The sequence below is a fragment of the Balaenoptera physalus genome, assembly GCF_965194825.1.
Source record: "Balaenoptera physalus genome assembly, chromosome: 2".
In the NCBI taxonomy this organism is placed as follows: domain Eukaryota; kingdom Metazoa; phylum Chordata; class Mammalia; order Artiodactyla; family Balaenopteridae; genus Balaenoptera; species Balaenoptera physalus.
In genome coordinates, this window is record NC_138883.1 from 121128798 (window position 1) to 121152378 (window position 23581).

Below are 23581 nucleotides of genomic sequence, written 5' to 3' on the forward strand. Positions count from 1 at the left end.
GATTGTTGGTGGTATTCAGCCAGAAAACCAACACATATGACTTGGATTCTGAGTTTTGGAATTTCTCACCTAGCTGAGCATTTGTACCTGTTCCAGCATTCATCTTTCAGTTCCAGGAGAATGTGTGTGATCCTAGTGCTTGGTATTCACCTCATTAGGTGGCACAACTGTTTGCTACTTGGCAGTCTGTGCAGAAGTGATGTCCGGAAATAATTTAGCAAGAAAGTTACATAAAGACTGAAGACTACTTAGTTCTGCATGAAATGGTGGTACAAATGCCTCACCTTTCTGTTTTGCTTCAACTAGTACTACCATTTAGTTATCTGTCTAAATCTTCTTAATTCACCCTTATTTATCCTTAAAGGAGCTGACTTTGCCTAAAGTTTGATATTTGTGTCATAACTGGGTCATAACATTTTCATAAATGAGCTCGAGCTTTAAAAGTGGAATCCTTGTACATACTCATTGGTAGGCTGTGTTTACTTTTTTGTATGATAAATATCTGAAATTTTTAAATTAATTTTTAGGTTAGCCATTTCTACTTCTTAGATAACAACATAATATTTAAATTGCTTTTCTCTAAATTCTGATTTGACTAGTTAAATAATAACAAGATGTGTTTATTCTTCACTTTGCTTTATTTAAAGATACCATCAGCTTTTGACTTTCCCACAAGAGCATGTGTTTGCTTGGCCCTGCTGTAAGACAACAGAACAACACTGTAGTGTTGATTGTTTTCCTTTATATGCCTTTTATGTTTGTTTGCTTACAACCTGATCTGACCACTCAGCTTATATTTATACCATTCTCTTGACTCCTTCCAGCTCAAAGTAAACACATAGGGTTAGTTACATCAGCTAGTTTGTCATCTTCTTCCTTGAAGTTCAACCTTACCTAAACTTGAACAGCCTTGAGTAATGAGTTTATAGCATTTTAAAAAAGAAATCTTCCTTATAAAGAAGAATTATACTGTTTCAATTCAGAATTTATTTCTTTAGGGTTCTAGCTATATTCAAATGGAAACTGAACCCCATTTTAACATCATTTCAAAACCTGAGAGTTATTTTAAAACGATGACAGTAACTTTTTCAGTGGCTAAATCTTTTCTTTAAAAACCTTCGGAAGTCATAAATAATTACTACTTATTGAATTCTGGTTTTGAAAAATTTAGAACTTTTTTTTTTTTTTTTAAACTGTGTGGAATGCCCCTTTCCTTCTTTGGTTATTTTGTGATTACATATGCATTGATTTTTTTGGTAGTCTATATTAACTTTCTAGGCCTGTGTGTGTCTGTGTGTGTGTGTGTCTCTGTGTGTTATTTATTCCCTTTTTAGGAAGTGGGATGTGGGGCTAGAGGAGAAAGAAACAAATTATTTTCATTTAATCTTTTTTCTCCTCGTACTTATTTAACTGACTTGATCTTTGGAAACAATAAGTATTTTTTATTTAGACATTAGGTAATTGTGTTTTGTAAAGTATTTTACTTGCATTTCAGTTTGCCACTCATATTCTGTCCTTTCTTTTCCTTTCTCTGTTTCCTCAACTCCATCTTTACAGTAGTTTGAGAGAATCAAAACTGCTTCTTTGCTCAAACTGACACCCCTCCCCCCTCAGTGGAGCCCATAACCAATAACACCACTGCCTCACCATGGGTAGGGCTTGAGGTTCATAAAACATCTTTCATATGCTCATTTAAGTAAAATCGATCCCTTGTGCTGTAACTTGATATTCTTTTCTCTTATTTATTTGTATACTGCTTTATTAGCCTATCGCATTAGTTGCCAAGCTTTGTTAGTAATCACTTCAGCATGTAACTTTCTAGGCCTGCATCCTTGTTAGACTAGGGTGGGAGAAAAGAAGATAACATTTGTAAATACTTCCTAAACTGGAAAGAGGTGAGGAGAATTAATTTAGTAGAATAGATATTTCTATTTTTGGTAATACTAGCTTAAAGAATATATATATACACACACACATGTTTTTTTATGCAAAATTATTGCTAAGTGTAGTTTACTCCAGCGGTCCCCAACCTTTTTGGCACCAGGGACCAGTTTCGTGGAAGACAGTTTTACCACGGACCCGGTGGGGAAGGGGGATGGTTCAGGTGGTAATGTGAGTGATGGGGAGCAGCAAATGAAGCTTCACTTGCTGGCCCGCTGCTCACCTCCTGCTGTGCTGCCCAGTTCCTAACAGGCCGCAGACTGGTACCGGTCCGTGGCCCGGAGGTTGGGGACCCCTGGTTTACTCCGTAACTTCATGGGTTGGTTTATAAACAAACATTAGTATATATTAAAATACTATTCTTTATTTTAACTGCAACTGTGAAATAATGAAATTGATCTGGTGCCAAACTCATTAGTTCATATCAATCTCTAGTTTTATAATCTCTGAACATATTAACAGGGAAGAAGGAACTGATTGATATTACCAAAGATTATGGTTCTCTGTCACATAGTTTTAAAGAGCTGAAAGTAATTGGCTTTAAAATATTTGGCTGGCAAATGAAAATATCACAAAATCTCTAGAAAAGGAAAGTAATAAGGTAAGGAGTAGAGCTACCGGATACTAAAGCATATTATAAAGCAACAATATTGAAGCAATATGGTAGAAGCCCAAGATTAGATGTATAGATCATTGAAGAATAAAGAAATGCTGTTACTTATACAAATTTGACATACATTAAAGGAGGCACTGTTCAACAGTAGGAAAGGGAATGATTATTTAATAAATGGGGTTGGAATAACTAGTTAGCAATGTCAAGGAAAAATATGCTTAGAACCACATCTATACCAGAAATAACAAAATAAATTTCAGATAAACTTAAGTGTGGATAATTAACATATTGAAAATCTAAAAGATAAAAGGACTGAATATTCTATAATTTCTCTGGAATTTCTAAACAATTTGAAAACTGGAAAAGGAAGATAGCAAAGATTAGACTGCACATGCTAATTTGTTTTATTATAACTGTAGCTCTGTGAGCATTATAGGAAAGCATGCCTATTCTATGTTCACAATCTGAAAATTAGTCTTACTTTTTTTTCATACCAGCTGGAAACCTTATGCTTTCTATACTAGTTAATGGAACAGAGAATGCAATTCTTTATCTAAAATTTTATTCTGTAGATGCATTGAAAATTATACAGGAGCTCGTTGTGAAGAGGTTTTTCTCCCAAGCTCCAGCATCCAAACTAAAAGCGACCTGTTTGCAGCTTTCGTGGCATTGGCTGTTCTTCTAGGAACTCTTATCATTGGAGCCCTCTACTTCCTTTGCAGGTAACCAAAATAAAAACATGCTTTTGAAAAGAAAAAGTAATGCATAAAGTAGTTATCCTACTAAATAATCAATATGTCCTTTAGCTCTAGATTATTTTTCCAGATTGTTTTTCTGTTTAGAGTTATTTCTCTAATAGAGTTACTGTTATTAAATTTTATTATTTATTTATTTATTTTTGTTATTAAATTAATAAGTCATTTTTGAAAGGATCTTAAGCAGTCTCTATTTATTCTTTGTTACTGTCATCATTATTATTTACCTTGACTTTTCTAAACTAGTAAGGTAGACCCACATTCACTAAAGTCATCATGCCAAAAATACCTAAATATTTGGACTAGGTCTATTTAAAATAGATTTTGTGAAAGAAAAGAAACAATTTATGCAACACGCTGTAAATATAAATTTAAGACATATAGTTAATATCTAGGATCAGCTCTTTATTTAATGCCTACTATGTGCTAGACATTGTGCTGATAAGCATAAAGAATATAATAGTGAAGAAAATAGACATGTTCCCTAACTTCATAGAGATTTAAATCAATTTGGAGAGACAGATGAATAGGCAAGCAATTAATTTGAGAAGACTAGTAACTCATAAGACAAAAGGAAAATTTATTCACATGAAACAACGCTATGCACTGAAGATTACTTTCATTCATTAGTTTTGGTCTTCAGCTTTTTCTGAATTTTTGTGAAAATAAGTGAATATAGAATTTATTAAATTTAGGAGTTATCTGGTACCATAACTCTCATTATTAATTAATATTTATTAAATGCACACTGTATGCTATCATAGATATTTGTGCAAATGGAAAATGGAGCTGAGGGTAGTCATAAAAGAGATACAGTGGGCTTGAGAAATTTATATTGTAAGAAAAGTAACATGTAAAATTATATTTCATAAAATCCTCATTTCTGAATTACTTTACACCATGGAGTAATAAAAATTGGAGATTGTGCTTTTAAAATATGTGGTATTGGTATTACATATTCTATTCTAAAATATATTATTTAGGCAATCTAATATGTTTTATCTCTCATAATTTTAGCATCTTACTACAGATATAAAAATTTAAATACAAGCTCATTGTGTCAGATTATATTTCCCAAAGATAGCCACAAGAATATCTCTCATTCCTACATGCTCTTCTGCAGTGTGACCTTGCCACTCTTACATTAAGAGGAAGAGTTTATTTCTCTAAATCTTTGAATCTGGGCAGGCATTCAGACTGCTTTGACCACAGAATATTGTGGAAATGGTGCTGTTCTAGTTAAGGGCATAGCCTTTAAATGGCCTGGCAGCTTCCATCTCCTGTCACTCATACTTCTGCTGCTCTTTCACATAATCAGCTACCATGTTGTGAGAACAAAGAACCAGCCTCAGCTGATCTCCCAGCCGACAGCCAGTGTCAACTACCAGCCATTTGAATAAGCCACCTCAGACATCCAGCTCAGCTGAACCTTTAGTTGATCCAGATTTAGCTGCCAGTTGACTGCAACCACAGAGATCCCAAGCAAAAACTGCCCAGCTGTCAACCCACAGAACCATGAGAGATAAATTGTTTTAATCCACTAAATTCAGGTTGATTTGTTATACTGTTATAGATAACCAGAACACCCATGTTTGGAATTAGGTATACTCTTGACTTTAAATCATGTTTGGAAAAAAAATGAATAATGATTTATTATTTTATTCTATCCCTCTAAATATTTTGTTGGTCTAATATGCTAAGGAGAAGACCAACTGACTAATTCCCTCATTAATCACTCTAGTGCCAGGTTGGAGATATAGCATTTCATGTGTTATTGATTGGATAATAAATACTTTTGTAATATCAATCAGGATCGGCTAGGTAACTATCAACCCTAACAGTTTAGTGGCTTAAAAAAATAAGACTATTTCCCATTCATAGTGTATAATTATTATCATTTGGCAGACCGGCTTTTATAATCATAGTCACTTAAAATCTCAAACTGATGGAGCAGCCACCATCCTGAATGCTGAGGGTTGCTCTGCCAGAGGGTTTCATATTTGAGTTGAAATGATCTGTCTGGCCATGATTCATTGGCCAGAATGAGCTGCATGGTCCTACTTAATTACAAGGGGTACCAGGAAATGCAATTCTACCATATGCCTATAAGGTAGAGAGCTAGAAATGCATGTCCTACATAATGACCAAAGGATTTATTAGGAAATCTAATATTCATTCCACTGGGAATTGTTAAGAGGGATTTTTTTTTATTCCACAGAGCTTTAACATTGCTGTAATTGTCTAAAAATGAAACTCCTGTGCAAACCCATTGAGTTTGTGCCATGGTATGTTGTACCCCACAGGTGCTTAATGACACAAAGTTTCAGAGGAGACCTTCTAGAACACAGCAACTCTGCAGGCTTGAGCCAGAATTTAGCAATATTGCTAGTATGAGCAGGCTAAACAATACCTTTTTGGTAGAAAGTATAGATAAAAGGAAAAAGAAAGTACAGTTGACCCTTGAACAACACAGGTTTGAACTGCATGGGCCCACATATATGCAGATTTTTTTCAATAAATACTACAGTACTACATAATCCATGGTTGGCTGAATCCCTGGATGTGGAATCATGGATATGGAGGGCCAACTGTAAAGGGTATACGTGGATTTTCAACTGTGTGGTGGTCAGCACCCCTAACTGCTCATTGTTCAAGGGTCAACTGTATATAAGAACAAGAAAGGACAAAAGGAACCTCCAATCACAAATATTATCTGGTTTGCATCCTGATGCAGTCTGAATGTCTAGGGAAAAAAATCTAGGAATGTTGAATAATCCAGGCTGGCGGTGCCCCAGGTGGTTGACAGAAACAAATGCAAATTAATTCTTGAAGAGCCCACTTTCATCCTTTACCTTAAAAAGTATCTCACAGTATAAAAAGATTACCAAACATATAAGAAAAGAAGCACCATGAGTTAGAACCCACAGAAACAACTGATTGTAAAATCAGATATTCAAAATCTTTACTTTTTGGAAGAATCAGATACGTAATATAAAATACATATGTTTAATATATACCAAGAAATAAATGAGAGGCTTGTAAATAAGCAAATTTGACAAAGACCAAAACAGAACTCTAATACATAAAATATAATAATTGTAATTTTTTAAAAGCCAATACATGTCTTAGTTCAATAAAATTTTTTAACCAAGAATATGTTTTTAATAGCAAATTAGACACAATAAAAGATTTAATGAAGTGAAAGATATAGATAAGAAATTTCCCAGAAGGTAATTCTGAGAGGAAAAGAAATGGGAAATGTTATAGAGAGGTCAAGAGAAGTCAAGAAAAAGGGAGACCGGAGAGAAAGTATCTAGAAATGTATGATAGAAGAAGAGAGAAAGGGGCAAAGGCAGTATTTGAAAAGGTAATGGCTGAGACCTTTGCAGAACTGATGAAAGTCAACCACAGATTCTAGAAGTCCAACAAATTTCAAGCAGGATAAATAAAAATAAATTTACATACGGGCACAGCCCAGTAAAACTGTAGAATGCTCAAAGAGAAAATTGCAAAAATGTTACAAAAGAATGACTGATTATCTTAAAAAATGCAACAATTTTACTGAAAGCTGGCTGCTCAGTAGGAAAGAAGCAAAACCAGAAGACAGAGCAAGCAATGATATTTTCAGTATCCATTGAAAATAACCATCAACCCCAAATTTATGTATCACTGAAAACATCTTTCAGGAATGAGGGTAAAATGAAGATACTTTTAATTATTTATTTATTTGTAATTTTATTTATTTTTAGCCGCATTGGGTCTTTGTTGCTGCCTGTGGGCTTTCTCTAGTTGTGGTGAGTGGGGACTACTCTTTGTTGTGGTGCACGGGCTTCTCACTGAGGTGGCTTCTCTCGTTGCCGAGCACGGGCTCTAGATGCACGGGCTTCAGTAGTTGTGGCACGGGGGCCCTAGAGCATGTGGGCTTCAGCAGTTGCGGCGCATGGGCTCAGTAGTTGTGGCACGCAGGCTCTAGGCCACATGGGCTTCAATAGTTGTGGCACACGGGCTCAGTAGTTGTGGCTCACGGGCTCTAGAGTGCAGGCTCAGTAGTTGTGGTGCACGGGCTTAGTTGCTCCATGGCATGTGGGGTCTTCCCGGACCAAGGATTGAACCCACGTCCCCTGCACTGGCAGGCAGATTCTCATCCACTGGACCACCAGGGAAGTCCCAAAGATACTTTTAGATAAGCAAAACTTGTAAGAATTTGTCCTCTCATATTTTCAAGCAGGAGGAAATTGATCCTGTATGGTATATTGAGATGCAAGAAAGAAGAAAGATCAGAGAAAGTCATTATGTGAATGAATCAAAACAAATATTATATAAATGTTAACAATAGTACTGTACTATGTCTTTGAAAAGAGGAATTAAAACCCATGATGGCAGGACTTCTCTGGTGCGGCAGTGATTAAGAATCCACCTGCCAATGCAGGGGACACTGGTTCAAGCCCTGGTCTGGGAAGATCTCATGTGCCGCGGAGCAACTAAGCCTGTGCGCCACAACTACTGAGCCTGCTCTCTATAGCCCACTAGCCACAACTACTGAGGTCGTGTGCCACAACTACTGAAGCCCGTGCTCCGTAGAGCCCATGCTCTGCAACAAGAGAAGCCACCACAATGAGAAAGAAACCTGTGCACCGCAACAAAGAGTAGCCCCCACTCGCCGCAACTAGAGAAAGCCCACACACAGCAACGAAGACCCAATGCAGCCAAAAATAAATAAATTTATTTTTAAAAAGAAACACATGATGGCAATAGCAAATAAGTTGAAAGGATTGTAATTAACCTATACTAAAGGTTTTTAAATGGGAGGAGGATAATATATAGGTTAATGTGAGACCTTGATATATTAGGAATGAACATGTCTAGGGTGACAATTGAAGAAAAAAAATCAAAACACATAATTTCCAAATTAGAGGAAGGACAAAAAGGAATAAAAAATAATCAATTGATTAAACATAAAGAAAAATAGAGAAAAAAGGATAAATAGAAAGTATGATATAACATGGTAGATTTAAATCTAAATATATGAGTAATTATTTTAAATATAATTGTACTAAAGATTCCAGGTAAAAAACAAAGATTGTCATAATACACGTATTGTTTAAATTCTAAATTCTAGATGTTAAATCCTTCCAGAAAAGAATACAAATAGATTAGGAGTAAAAAGGTCATATAACTATCAGACAAAATAAATGTTATGGTAAAAGATTTAGTTCACTAGGAGGATTTAACAATTTAAAAATGCATGTGCTCTTATAAGCAAAATCTTAAAAAGTATAAATCAAAAATTGAAATACAAAGGAGAAATAAGCAAAACCACCATCACAGTTAAATTTTAATGTATGAGTCTCAGAAATTTATAAGAAAGGAGATAAAAATCAGTAAGACTTTATAAGATTTTAACAATGTAATTAACACATTTGATCTAGACATATTCTAGAACACAGTACAAAATTCTTTACAAACTCATACAGGATATTTATGAATATTATTCTGTGCTGGGCAGTAAAACAGTTTTCAACACATTTCAAAGGTTTGGTGTTATACCACATGCTCAGTCTTTAGTGTGATTAAGAGGAAAGTCAGGGACAAGAATAACTATCAAAGACCTTCACATTTGGAAATTAAGAAATACATGTCTGTATAATTCATGGATCAAAAAGCTCACAATGGGGACTTCCCTGGTGGCACAGTGGTTAAGAATCCGCCTGCCAATGCAGGGGACACGGGTTCGAGCCCTGGTCTGGGAAGATCCCACGTGCCGCGGAGCAACTAAGCCCATGCGCCACAACTACTGAGCCCACGTGCCACAACTACTGAAGCCCGTGCGCCTAGAGCCCGTGTTCCACAAGAGAAGCCCTGCTCGCCACAACTAGAGAAAGCCTTCACGCAGCAACAAAGACCCAACACAGCCAAAAATAAAATATAAATAAATAAATAAATTTTAACTCACAATGGAAATTGGGAAATATTTTGACTGGAACTATAATGAAAATACTATATAACAAATCTGAGAGATGCAAACAAACCAGCAGAGGAAAACTTATAGCCCTAAATGCTTATATGAGAAAAGAAGAAAGCCTGGAAATAAATAAGCTAAGCATTCATCTCACTAAGTTAGAAAAAGAATAGCAAAATAAATGCCAGGAAACTAGAAGGAAGTAAAAATAAAGAGTAGGAGTTAAAGAAAATAAATGTACAATAGGTGTAATAGAGAGGAACAACAAAGACAAAATTTGGTTCTATGAAAAGATTAATAATATTGACAAATCTCTTTCAAAGAAGCGGGGGAAAGGCACAAATGAATAATATTAGGAATGAATAAAGATATAATAACTCAGGTGGCACAGACATTAAAAAGATCAAATAACCTACACATATCCTCCCATATACTTTAAATCATCTCTGAACACCTAATACAATGTAAATGGTAGGTAAATAGTTGTAAATATGATATAAATACTATGTAAATAGTTGTCAGCATTAGGCAAATTCAAGTTTTGCTTTTTGGAGCTTTCTGTATTCTTTTTTTTCTTTTTCAAATATTTTCGATTTGAGATTGTTTGAATCCACGGATGCAGAACCCTCTGATACAGCAGGTCAACTGTATAACAGAAATGGTATACAGTGCAGTGGGGAAATAATGGACTTTCCAATAAATAGTATTGGCATTACTGTTTATCCACATGGAAGAAACTAAAGTTGGATCTTTGCCTCAAAGCATACCTCAAAATCAGTACCGGTAGATTAAAGACCTAAATGTGAAATGCAAAATGAAAACTCTCAGAAGAACATTTGAAGAATATCTTTGTGCCCTTGGGGGTGGGGATAGATTTCTGTAACAAGATTCAGGAAGTACAAATCGTAAAACAAATGGCAGATAAATTTGACTATATTAATATTGAAAACTTCTAGTTATCAAAAGACACTATTGAAAAAAAAGCCTAGCTACAAAGTGGGAGAAGATGTTTACAGCATATGAAAATAGATGCATATATGTCTTGACTATATCATGAACTCCTACAAATCAAGAAAATAGTAAACCTGTAGACAAATGGGAAAAATAAAAAAACTTATAAAAGATGAAGAAAATTCCATAAAATAAACATGAAAAGATGCTCAATCTTCTTAGTCAGGAAACTGCGAATTCAGCCTGCAATTATCTCACCCATAAGATTGGCAAAACTTTTTTTAAAAACCCAAACAATATAAAATGTGAGATTTTAGAGTTTGAAACAGTTTTGAACACTTTTGATTCAGTTTGCAAATGTCATGTAAAGTTAAAAAAGTATATGTGCTGCAACCAAGCAGTTTCACTTCTGGGTCTGTACCTTACAGAAACTCACACATGTATACCAGGAGTTTATAGTAGAACTATTCATAATAGCAAAAAACTGGAAATTACCAAAGTACCCATCAACAAAAGAATGGACAAATAAGTTGTGGTATGTTATTATAAAAGAATAATATATAAGCAGAAATGAATTACACTTACACAAACTGACTGGGTGAATCTTAGAAACATAATTTTACATGAAAGAAGCAAGTCACATAAGAAAACATAACTGTATGATCCCATTCATATAAAGTTTAAAACTAGACAAAACTAGATGATGTGTTGGTTAGAGTCATATATATATAATTGGTAAAAGTATATTAAAAAAGTAAGAGACTGGTTAGCACAAAATACAGAATGATGGTTACCTCTGGTGGGGAGAGAAAGGGAAGCAATTAGAGAAGACACACAACATTAATAGCCTGTTTCTAATCTTGTGCTGTGTACATAAGGGTCTATTACTGATTTTTTTTTTTTTTTTTTTTTTAAATTTATTTTTTTTTTAATTTATGGCTATGTTGGGTCTTCGTTTCTGTGCGAGGGCTTTCTCTAGTTGTGGCAAGTGGGAGCCACTCTTCATCGCTGTGCGCGGGCCTCTCACTATCGCGGCCTCTCTTGTTGCGGAACACAGGCTCCAGACACGCAGGCTCAGTAATTGTGGCTCACGGGCCCAGCTGCTCCACGGCATGTGGGATCTTCCCAGACCAGGGCTCGAACTCGCGTCCCCTGCACCGGCAGGCAGACTCTCAACCACTGTGCCACCAGGGAAGCCCTATTACTGATTTTTAAACTGGACATAAACATTTTTATCTACTCTTTTCATATGTATGCTTTATTTAAAAATAAGCAACTTTTTGCTGTATACAAAAGTTAAACATTTTCATTTAAAACATTTGGAAAATGAATGTAAATTTAATGAGAAAAATATCATCATTAACATTCTTACAAAAATAATATTGTTGAATAATTTTCAGATAGGTTTGCAATACGCTTCAGATTGTATCTTTTCCATTTTTAAATGACAACACAAGCAGAGGTATTTTTACATGTGTCTTGTCAATATCAAGAGCAGAATTTGAAAAACAACATGAGTAGGTATTGCTTATAGAATCTAGTCGTAAGATTTAGGCTCATGCATGCTGACCAGGTGAAATGTATTTGTCTGAAATGTGGTGCTTTCAAGAATTAAAACAAGTCACTGTTTACTGTAGTATTTTTTAGGTCCATCAGTGGTTGAAATTGCTTTAAGCTGAGGGCCTTTTGAAATTTAATAACTAATTAATGCCGTATTTGAATGAGGTCCAAAATGATAACCCACTAATGCTGAACTCCAGGCTAGAACCAATTGTGTTTCACGAGGAGGAATCAGTGTATTTTTAGAAACCACTTTCATTTTGCTATGGTAAAAGTGGTTTTGAATTCATTTTCATTAATGTAAGGTAATATTTTAGGCACTGACGTACTGAAAAAAACTGAAAGCAAGTGTACATTCCAAAATCTTATTTAATATTAAAAGTAGTTTTTTAAAACTGTCATGACACCTGAATACAATTAGAACCTATATTAATTGACTCGATGACCAAAAAGATTGATGAACTGCAACCTTAAAAAGGTGCAAATGAGTTTTTCAATAGTTGACTAAAGCCACCCCATGTCACATAAGGGTCCCAACTAATAATGAAAGCTAGCCACTTGAAGAAGAGCACAAAAACATTACACTAAAATACAACAGTTCTGCTGTCTTAAAGGAGGAAGACTAAGTGGCATCATCAGCATCTGAGGTCCCCACAGATGACCTACCTGCTCTGGTGGATTTGTTAAATAATGGGGCATGGTTTTAGGGAAGCTCTGGCAGTTTCAGAGAGTTGTGGAAAAGAAAATGTACCTCCACATATTCAACTTAAAACTTTCTTTCCGGTTTTCCACTTACCCATTTTCCATTTGTGTGTTTCTTTCCTCTTTACTGTCAGGAAGGGCCACCTTCAGAGGGCCAATTCGATCCAGTATGATATCAGCCTGGTAGAGACAAGTAGTACCAGTGTCCACCACAGTGAGTAAATTCAAAATGAAGTGTTTGTTTTAAAGCCCTAGATTAGATGGTGGTTATTACATGGGATTTGGATCTATCCAAAAAATGGTTGACCCAAAAATTTTTTCTATGGGTTTTTCATGTGAAGATGAATTTCTTACTAGCTATGTGACACAAGTCACCTTTTTTCGCCAAAGAAAATCATGTTATCTCAATATGTGAAATTACGATTTAGCTATAATGTGTTACACAGATTACTGTAAGGGACTGATTTCTCCAGAAGTAATTTGACGTGGGCTGGTACACAGGGAGGAGGAGGAGGAGGATTTTTACCTACAAGTATAGGCAAATCTTTGGGAAGCTTGTAGGTCAGTTCATGTTTTAAAAGTATTGTGAGACTTCTGCTTCTGACCAAGATGGAGTAACAGGGCCTGGATTTACCTACTACTTGAAACAATTAAAAAATGGACATTATACATTAAGCAGTGGTTTTCAAGACATTGGACGACAGGAGACAAAGGATCATGATCCCCAAGAGACGGGAAACAGTTGAGATGAGCCAATGATTGCCTCAGATTATTGCCTTGAAGGAGTTTCCAGGCTGTGGCACAGGGGTTTGGGGGGATGGCCCAGGCCAAGCTTGGTAGATTCCCTGAATTGAGAAGATGAAGCTGAGAATCCAGAAAGATCAATGTGGCTATAGTTCACTGAATGGAGTACTGGAAAAGAGAGAGCTGCAAAGAGAGAGAATTTCAGAGATCTTCAGTTCAAGTATTCAGCTGAGTAATAATCAGCACATATATAGTAGGAAAATACTTGAGGTTAGGGTAAGAATTACCTGAAGGGATTAGAGGTAACCAGTACTCACACAAGGCTAGGAAAAGTACCTGTTCCCAATAATAAGACTAAAAATCCTAATTATTCATTGGGTAATAGGTAGAGTACACAGAAGAGTATTTCCCCAGTAGTGGGGAATAATTAGCCCTAGATTGAGCACTGCTCCAGTCCTGCCTAACAAACCTTAAAAGCAAGAACTGAATCAAATTGTTTCCAAATAACTGCATCCGAGATCAAAGCTCAATAATACAAAAAAAAAAAAATCCAATACCCAACAGGTAAAATTCACATATCTAACATCCAATCAAAAATTACAAACCTGTTAGTTTAACATACGAAAATCAGTCAATGTGATACACCACGTTAATAGAATGAAAGATAAAAACCACATCATCACAGTAGATGCAGAAAAAGCATTTGACAAAGTTTGACATCCATTCATGATAAAAACTCTCAACAAAATAGGTTTAAAAAGATACTTCCTCAACACAATAAAGGCCATTTATGAAAATCCCACAGCTAACATCATTATCAATGGGGAAAAACTGTAAGCTTTTTCTCTAAGATTCAGTATAAGGCAAGGATGCCCACTCTCACAAGTTCTATTCAACATAGTACTGGAAGTACTAGCAAGAGCAGTCAGACAAAGAAAAGAAGAGAAAGGAAAAAACATCCCGATATGAAAGGAAGAAGTTAAATTATCTCTGTTTGCAGATGACATGATCATATATGTAGAAAACCCTAAACACTCATTAATAAACTGTTAGAACAAATAAATGAATTCAGTAAAGTTGCAGGATACAAAAATCAGCATGTAAAAATCAGTTGCATTTCTCTACACAAACAGTGATCTATACAAAAAGGAAATCAAGAAAACAATCCTATCTTCAGTAGTGTCAAAATGAATAAAATACTTAGGAATAAATTTAACCAAGGAGGTGAAAGATCTGTACAATGAAAACCATACAATTCCAATAGCATTTTTCACAGAAATAGAAAAAACAATCCTAAAATTTGTATGAAACCACAAAAGACTCTGAATAGCCAAAGCAATCTTGCAAAAGAGGAGAGTTGGAGGCAACATACTTCCTGGTTTCAAATTATATTACAGAGCTACAGTAATCAAGGCAGTATGGTACTGGCATAAAAAGAAACACATAGATAATGGGACAGAATTGAGAAACCAGAAATAAATCCCATCATGTACAGTCAATGAATTTTTGACAAGAGTGCCAAGAATATACAAAGGATAGTCTTCTCAATCAATGGTGTTGGGAGAATTGGATAGCCACATAGAAAAGAATGAAATTGGACCACTATAGTGCATCACACATAAATATCAACTCAGAATGAATTAAATACTTACATGCAGGACCTGCACCATAAAACTCCTAGAAGGAAATATAGGGAAAAAGCTCCTTGGCATTTGCAATGATTTTTTGGATATGACACCAAAAGCTCAGGCAACAAAAGCAAAAATAAACAAGAGGGACTACATCAAACTAAAAATCTTCACACAGCAAAAGAAATAATCAACAAAATGAGAATGCAACCTAAGGAATGGGAGAAAATATTTGCAAACATATATCAGAAAAGGAGGTAAAACCCAAAATAAATAAGGAACTCATACAACTCAATAGCAAAAAAACCAACCAACCCAATTTTATAATGGGCCTCCCCAGCATGCTAAGCTCATTCTTTGAGTTCTCAGAGAAATGTGTGTGGAATGCCTTTTTACCCCTATAATTCTAAATAAATGAAATATTAAAATAACAGTTTATAAAGCAGTCAAATGGGATTTTAAGTGTAGGATTTCTTATGAGTTAATCGCAAGTTTTATTTTTTTTAAACCTTAAGTTCAAGTAAGATTCCTCTCTCTTCTTACTGAGTGTCATAGGACCAATTACATCTTAATACATAAGCCCATGAAGGAGACAAAAAATTTCCCGGAGTTTCGAGAAATTAGTTTTTTCCTTTGTGTATGTGACCAAAAAGGAGGAGAGGAGCAAAGGACCTGAATGGACATTTTTCCAAAGAAGACATACAAATAGCTAACAAGTATATGAAAGGTATTCACTATCATTAATCATCAGGGAAATGCAAATCAAAACCACAATGAAATATTACCTCATGACTATTATCAAAAAGATAAAAGATAAGTGTTGGCAAGGATGTTGGAAAAAAAGGAAACTTTGTACACTGTTGGTGGGAATGTAAATTGGTTAAGCCATTATAGAAAATGTTATGGAGGTTCCTCAAAAAATTAAAAATAGGACTACCATATAATCCAGCAATCCCTCTTCTGGGTATATACCCAAAGGAAATGAAATCAGTACCTCAAAGAGATTGCTGTGCTCCCATGTTTATTGCAGCATTATTTATAATAGCCAAGATATGAAAACAACCTGTGTCCATCAATGGATGAATGGATAAAGAAATGGTGGTATATACAAGGAAATATTACTCAGCCTTTAAAAAGGAGATCCTGCCATTTGCAACAACATGAATGGACCTGCAGGACAGTGTGCTAAGTGAAATAAGCCAGACAAAGAAAGAAAAATACCGCAGGACCTCATTTAAATGTTTTTTTTAATCTTTTTTTTTTTTTGGCCACACCGCGCGGCTTGCAGGATCTTAGTTCCCCGACCAGGGATCGAACCCGCGCCCCCTGCAGTGGAAGTGCAGAGTCCTAACCACTGGACCGCCAGGGAAGTCCCACATTTATATGTTTTACCTACAAAAAGTTACACAGAACAGAGAGTAGAAGAAGGGTGGTTATGGGGGTAAGGAAGTGGGAGAAGTGGGGAGACGCTGGTCAAAAGGTTGCAAAGTTGCGGTTATGTAGGGATGAATAAATGAAGAAATCTAAAGTACAACATGATGACTGTAGTTAATCATACTATATTGTATACTGGGAATTTGTTAACATGTATATTTGTTACATGTATATGTAAAAAAATAAAATTGAGTAGTGGAAATCATCCAAGCTGAACAGAAAAAAGAAGAAAAGATTTTTAAATCAGGATAGTTTGAGACCTTTGGGACAACATCAAGAGTACTAACATCCACATTATAGAGGTCTCAGAAATTGAGAAGAGAGAGAGAAAGGGGCAGAGAATTTATTTGAAGAAATAATAGTTGAAAACTTCCCTAACCTAGGAAAGGAAACACATCCAGGTCCAGGAAGCACAGAGAGTCCCAAACAAGATGAACCCAAAGAGGTCCACACCAAGACACACTGTAATTAAAAATGGCAAAAAATTAAAGGTTAAGAGAGAATCTTAAAAGCAGTGAGGGAAAAACAACTAGTGATGTACAAAGGAACTCATAACACTGTCAGCTGACTTCTCAGCAGAAACTTTGCAGGTCAGAAGGGAACAGCACAGTATGTTCAGTGTGAGGAAAGGAAAAAACCTACAACCAAGAATACTCTACCCAGGAAGGAGAGATAAAGAGTTTTGCAGACAAGCCAAAGCTGAGAGTTCATCACCACTAAACTGGCTTTACAAGAAATGTTAAAGGGACTTACATAAGCAGAAAAGAAGAAACCACAGCTAGAAATATAAAAATTACAAAAGGAAGAATCTATAAAGACAGACTCATAGATGCAGAGAACAAATGGGTGGTTGCCAGAAAGGAGGGATGGTGGACAAAATAGGTGAAGGGGATTTAGAAGTACAAACCTCCAGTTATATAAGTCATGGGGATGTAACATACGGCATAAGGAATATGATCAATAATATTATAATAACTTTGTATGGGACAGATGAACTAGACTTATTATTTCATAATGTATGCAGATGTCAAATCATTATGTAGGGCACCTGAAACTAAAATAATATTGTACATCAACTATATTTCAATTTAAAAAAAGAAAAAAGAAAAGAAGAAATAAATAGTATAGCTACTGTGGAAAACAGTTTAGCAGTTTCTTAAAGAGTTAAACATAAATTTATCTTAATATCCAGCAATCCCATCCCTAGATAACAACCCACAATAAATGAAAACATATGTCTACACAAAGACTTGAATGTCCATAGTGGCAATATTCATAATAAGCCCAAAGTGGAAATAATCTAAATATTCATCAACTAGATATGGTATGTCCATAAAATGGAATACTATTCAGCCACAAAAAGGGACAAAGTATTGACACACGCTGTAACATGGATAAATCTCCATTATGCTAAGTGATACCAGCCACAAAAGACCACAGATTGCATGCTTGCACTTATATTAAGGTTAATGCTATAACATGGATGAACCTTGAAGATACTATGCAAGTGGTTGCCTAGGGTTGAGTTTGGAATGGGAAGTGACTGCAAAAAAATTAAACATAGAATTACTATATGATCCAGCAATTCCACTTCAGGGTATATACATAAGTGAATCCAAGTCAGGAGGTCAAACAGTTATTTGTATACCACTGTTCACAGAAGCATTATTCACAATAGCCAAAAGATGGAAACCACCCAAATGTCCATCAAGGAATGAATTGACTGGACAGCTGTATGTAAATCAATGAAGTTAGAACACACCCTCGTACCATACACAAAAATAAACTCTAAATGGCTTAAAGACTTAAACATAGGACATGACATCATAAAACTCCTAGAAGAGAACATAGGCAAAACATTCTCTGACATAAATTGTACCAAGGTTTTCTTAGGTCAGTCTCCCAAAGCAATAGAAATAAAAGCAAAAATAAACAAATGGGACCTAATCAAACTTATAAGCTTTTGCACAGCAAAGGAAACCATAAACAGAACAAAGAGACAACTCACGGAATGGGAGAAATATTTGCAAATGATGCAACCAACAAGGGCTTAATCTCTAAAATATACAAACAGCTCATACAACTCAACAAAAACCAAACAGCCCAATCAAAAAATAGCAGAAGAACTAAATAGACATTTCTCCAAAGAAGACATACAGACGGCCAACAGGTACATGAAAAGATGCTCAACGTCTCTAATTATTAGAGAAATGCAAATCAAAACTACAATGAGTTATCACCTCATACTGGTCAGACTGGCCATCATTAAAAAGTCTACAAGTAACAAATGCTGGAGAGGGTGTGGAGAAAAGCAAACCCTCCTACACTGTTGGTGGGAATGTAAACTGGTGCAGCCACTATGGAAAATGGAGGTTCCTCAAAAAGCTAAAAACCGAGCTGCCATATAATCCAGCAATCCCACTCTTGGGCATATATTCAGACAAAACTATAATTCGAAAAGATACATGCACCCCTATGTTCACAGCAGCACTATTCACAATAGCCAAGACATGGAAACAACCTAAATATCCACTGACAGATGAATAGGTAAAGAAGATGTTGTACATATATACAATGCAATACTACTCAGCCATGAAAAAAGAATGGAATAATGCTGTTTGCAGCAACATGGATGGATCTAGAGATTATCATACTAAGCGAAGTAAGTAGAAAGACAAATACCATGTGATATCACTTATATGAGGAATCTAAAATATAACACAAATAAACTTATCTATGAAACAGAAACAGACTCAGAGACATAGAGAACAGACTTGTGGTTACCAGGGGATGGGGGTGGGGGAGGGATGGAGTGGGAGTTTGGGGTTAGGAGATGCAACCTGTTATATATAGAATAGATAACAACAAGGTCCTACTGTATAGCATAGGGAACTATATTCAATATCCTGTGATGAACCATAATGGAAAAGAATATTTTTAAAAAGATTGTATATATATGTATAATGGAATCACTTTGCTGTACAGCAGAAATTAACATGTTGTAAATTAACTATACTTAAAACATTTTTTAAAAAAGGAATGAATTGATAAATGCAAAGTGGTACATAAATACAATGGAATATTATTTAGCCTTAAAAAGGAATCAAATTCTGATTCATGCTACAACATGGATGAACTTTCAAGACAGTATGCTAAGTGAAATAAGCCAAACACAAAAGATAAGTATTACATGATTTCACTTATTTGAAGTATCTAGAGTAATCAAATTCATAGAGACAGAAAGTAAAATGGTTGTTACCAGGGGCTAAGAGTAGGAGAATGGGGAGTTATTTAATGACTACAGTTTCAGTGTGGGATTATGAAAAAGTTTTGGAGATGCATGGCGGTGATGATTGTACAGTGTGGAACTGATCTGTACAGTTAAAAATGGTTAAAATGGTAAATCTTATTATGTATATTTCACAATAAAAAGCCAGAAAGAGATGCTGTTATTAAATGATACTGTCAGATGATTCATTTTAATATGCTCAAAATTAACTTTTGAGTTATCAAGAGATTGAGATGTGTTCCTCTACTTTGTAATTGAGTGAAATCATATATTTTAATGGTTTGGTGAGTTTGTTGATTTTTGCTAAATTTGTAATGATATTGTCTGGAACTACATTCATTTGTAAAATGCCTGATGGTAAAGTAACCAGTGAAGAAATTCTCAGAGAACTGAAAATTTATTATTGAGCATGGTTTTAACTGGGAATATTAACACAAGTAAGGCTAAGTCTGACAGGAAAAAATGTAGGAATGGTTGACTGCCAGTAATGCTTGAATGCACAAGTATCCGTGTTTGCAATTCACCAGTAACATCTCTCTTCAAAAGGTTTGCCTCTTAATTTTTTTTTCAGAATGTTCAATGGGATGGTAAAAACTCAATTATTTTTTAGAAAATATACACACATAAAAAACAAGTCGACCTCTTCCTGTTTATAATAAAATAGAAGCTACCTTGGAGCCTTTCCACACAGAGGTACTCTGGTTTCATTGAGAAAAGAGTTTTGGAACTCAAGTATTAAATTGCTGCTTTCTTTTAATGGAGGCAAAAAAGATGTCACAACAGAGGGTAAAAATCTAGATAAGGTATTGGGCATAGCTCACAAAATTAGCTGACTGACCACTTATTTTTTCAAGGTCAAACAGTCTATCAGTAACTGCAAGGACATTACTTTAAGAAAAGCAAAAAGAAATGCCTTTTACTGCATGTGACAAGATCTGTGTCATGAAAATAAAGTTGATCACGGGGACTGGGAATTGCTTAATGCTATTAGCTCGTATTTGTTATGAAAATCACAGCATGATGGTACATTCTATTTTAAATTTTATTAATGACCTGCTTTCACCAGGGAACTCCTCTTGCCACCACACCATAAAGCTTTATTCATTTTATCACTCCCTTCTGATAGGTTTGTTCGTGTCACCCTGTGTGCCTCTGGAATATAAACCTCCCTAGGCAATCTTTTCAATTCGTTCATTAAGTAAACCTACAGCCTAAAGTCCTAGCATACATTTAGATTGTGATTATGTATCCCTATTGCAATAATGCAATAGTTCTGAAAGTACAGCTCTTCAAATGAAAAGCAAGCAGTGTAATATGTAATCATGAACATCAGGTGTCTGTAGGTGCCAGGCACTGTGATTGATATTTCATATCGGAGAAGGAGAACTCAAAATTTTAAGTCTTAACACCCATTGTGAGGCAGGTGGTGTTACTCTCACTCTACAAAAGAGAAAACTGAGGCTTAGAGAGGTTAAGATCAAGATCACACATCAGAAGGTGGTAGGACAAGGATTTAAACCCCAAGTTTTTTTTTTTTTTAATTTTGTTTGTTTTTTTACTTATTTATTTATTTTTGGCTGTGTTGGGTCTTCATTTCTGTGCGAGGGCTTTCTCTAGCTGTGGCGAGCGGGGGCCACTCTTCATCGCGGTGCGCGGGCCTCTCACTGTCGCGGCCTCCCTTGTTGCAGAGCACAAGCTCCAGACGCGCAGGCTCGGTAGTTGTGGCTCACGGGCCTAGTTGCTCCGCAGCATGTGGGATCTTCCCAGACCAGGGCTCGAACCCGTATCCCCTGCATTGGCAGGCAGATTCTCAACCACTGCGCCACCAGGGAAGCCCCCAAGTTTTTTGTACTGCACTTATGCTCCCACAGATATGGGTTAGACTTAGGGCTCATCGGCTATGGAGGGAATTGTCCCCACATTAAATAGTCCTAGCTAGCCACAGGGTTTTTTGTTTTATTTTGGTTTGGTTTTTAGTCCTGATTTTTGTTGTTTTGTTTTGTTTTTGCTACTTTCTTGTTTTCTTGCCATCAGTTATTAATTTTTATTGCCGTTAGAATGACTCACTCTAGCAATCTTTTCCCCTTACTCTCTTTATCATTTGTAGTATCTTTAAAAAAAATTCACCAGGTTTGTTAGAACTTCAGGTAACAGAAAACAGGCAGTGAGGAAAGGCAGGGACACTTTCTTCCGTGAGATCTGAATGGAGGTGCTGACACAACTCTTGTGTGTTCTGAGGAGCGTTGTGCGGCTTATTTGTATGTTCTAGGCTAGTTCACCTCAACTCTTCATATCACAAACAGAAGGGGTGGATGAATATGTGTGAATAAAATAAAGATGTGTTGGCAGGTGTGCATATAAAGAAAAATTGAGATGGAGAAAACATCTTAATTCTTATTTTCTATAGGTCATGGAGAACATTGAAGAAATATCACAGTGAACCCAAATCACTGCTTTTTTGTTACAAAGGCAGAAAATGAAACACCAAAAGGTAAAAGAAATTAAACAAGTTAATCCTTCTTTGTTCTCTAAATAAGACTGAAAGTTATCATACCCTGAAACAGTCTGTCCTATTGCAAGGTATGTGTGTTTCTGTCACGTATATTATTAGTTCATTTGCAGTCGGTAAATAGGGGAGTAATATTAATCCTATGTGAAAGTTGCATTGGTCAAACATGATTTTTCCCAGTAAGCTAATGTGTTGAGGCATCCAGAGGCAAACTTTCTCACAGCTAAGGAGAAACTTTTAGCAATGTATGAAGACCCTAAGAGAAGAGATGAAAATCCTAATTAAGGGCAAGGAGTGGCTTTAGTGGCTTTCACTGTGTTAAGCTGTCTGGGGAAGCTGCAAGTACAGGTAAGGCATGAAGACATTTCACCCAGTGATTAGAAAAAAAGCATTGATTGATGAAGGTGAAACCACACTTGTCTCAGGACTTAATGACTCACAGGTTCTTTATGTCTGTGCAGAAGGAATTCGGTGAGGGACAAAGTGGGAGATAAGAAGTGGATTTATTAGTACAGGATGCTTGTGAAGGATACAAGTGGGCAGGCAAGAGAGCTCTGCCCCAAGAACTAAGTGGGCTACGTTTTTATAATCAAAGGAAAAGTGGGAAGTGGGAGAAGACCACCTTCTTCCACATTCTTTGAGTAGACATCACACTTACACCACTAGCTCCTCCTTTGGGTGGGGCAGAGGAGTTTTTGACCCTATTTGGTCAAACGGGGACTGTCATGGTGCTATTCAAATCAGCAGAAGGGTGGTAACATAGACTAAAATATGTTAAATCATCTCAGGTTTCAGTATGAGGGTCTTCTACTTTGGAATACCACCTTTCCCCTGTATTCCTGTCCTTGGTACATGCTCAGGTGCATGTCCTAAAGATCATTATCTTGCTGACCTTGACCAGCAGGCTGCAGGCCTTGTTTTTTCACTTAATGGCCTGGGGCATATCTCATGCTTTTATTGCATGGTTTCATTGTTAAGACCTGTTTTCATAGTGTTCTGATTGCTTTCTTGAATGTTCATTAGCTTACAATGGTCTCCCGAAGTTCCCTTTGTGTCTATAATCCCCTAGTGGGACTTCTAAAACTACCTGTGTAACTATCCTGCTCTATCCCTATCATTGGCAGCTACCTTTAGATCATATTTTTAATATATTGATGAAAATCGTTTCTCTATGAGAAGCAATTGATTTCAAGGATCTGTATCTGAAAGAAACACAAGCCCAAAAGTTTAAGTATACCGAAGATGGACTAATTTGCAGTGCAGATACTAGTGGAAATTTAGGATTCTAGTTTTTGTTACTGCTCAGGTTACAAAATTCCAAACTTATTTTCCCCAAAAGGCTTTTAATTTTAGGGCATGATTTTGCAGAATGTGAGGTTTTCACCTTATTATGAGCAAAATAAAGAATTCATTAGGCCAGAACAGTTTCTTCAGTTTTTCCAACTGTGTAGTTACCCTGAAATATAATAGAAAAAAACCAATGGCAACTTTCAGGA

The 23581-nt window shown here is 35.9% G+C and overlaps 1 protein-coding gene across 8 annotated transcripts in view; it reads left to right on the top strand.

The window, feature by feature from the left end:
- Positions 1-23581, top strand: part of NRG4 (neuregulin 4) — a 133916-nt gene that overhangs the window by 100830 nt on the left and 9505 nt on the right. For all 8 annotated transcript variants that reach the window (XM_082452715.1, XM_082452718.1, XM_082452717.1 and 5 more), the window contains 3 exons: positions 3127-3276; positions 12616-12695; positions 21984-22067. In XM_082452715.1, the coding sequence (XP_082308841.1) occupies positions 3127-3276; positions 12616-12695; positions 21984-22000 (247 nt within the window). In that variant the 3' untranslated portion in view covers positions 22001-22067. The remainder of the gene's footprint in view (positions 1-3126; positions 3277-12615; positions 12696-21983; positions 22068-23581) is intronic.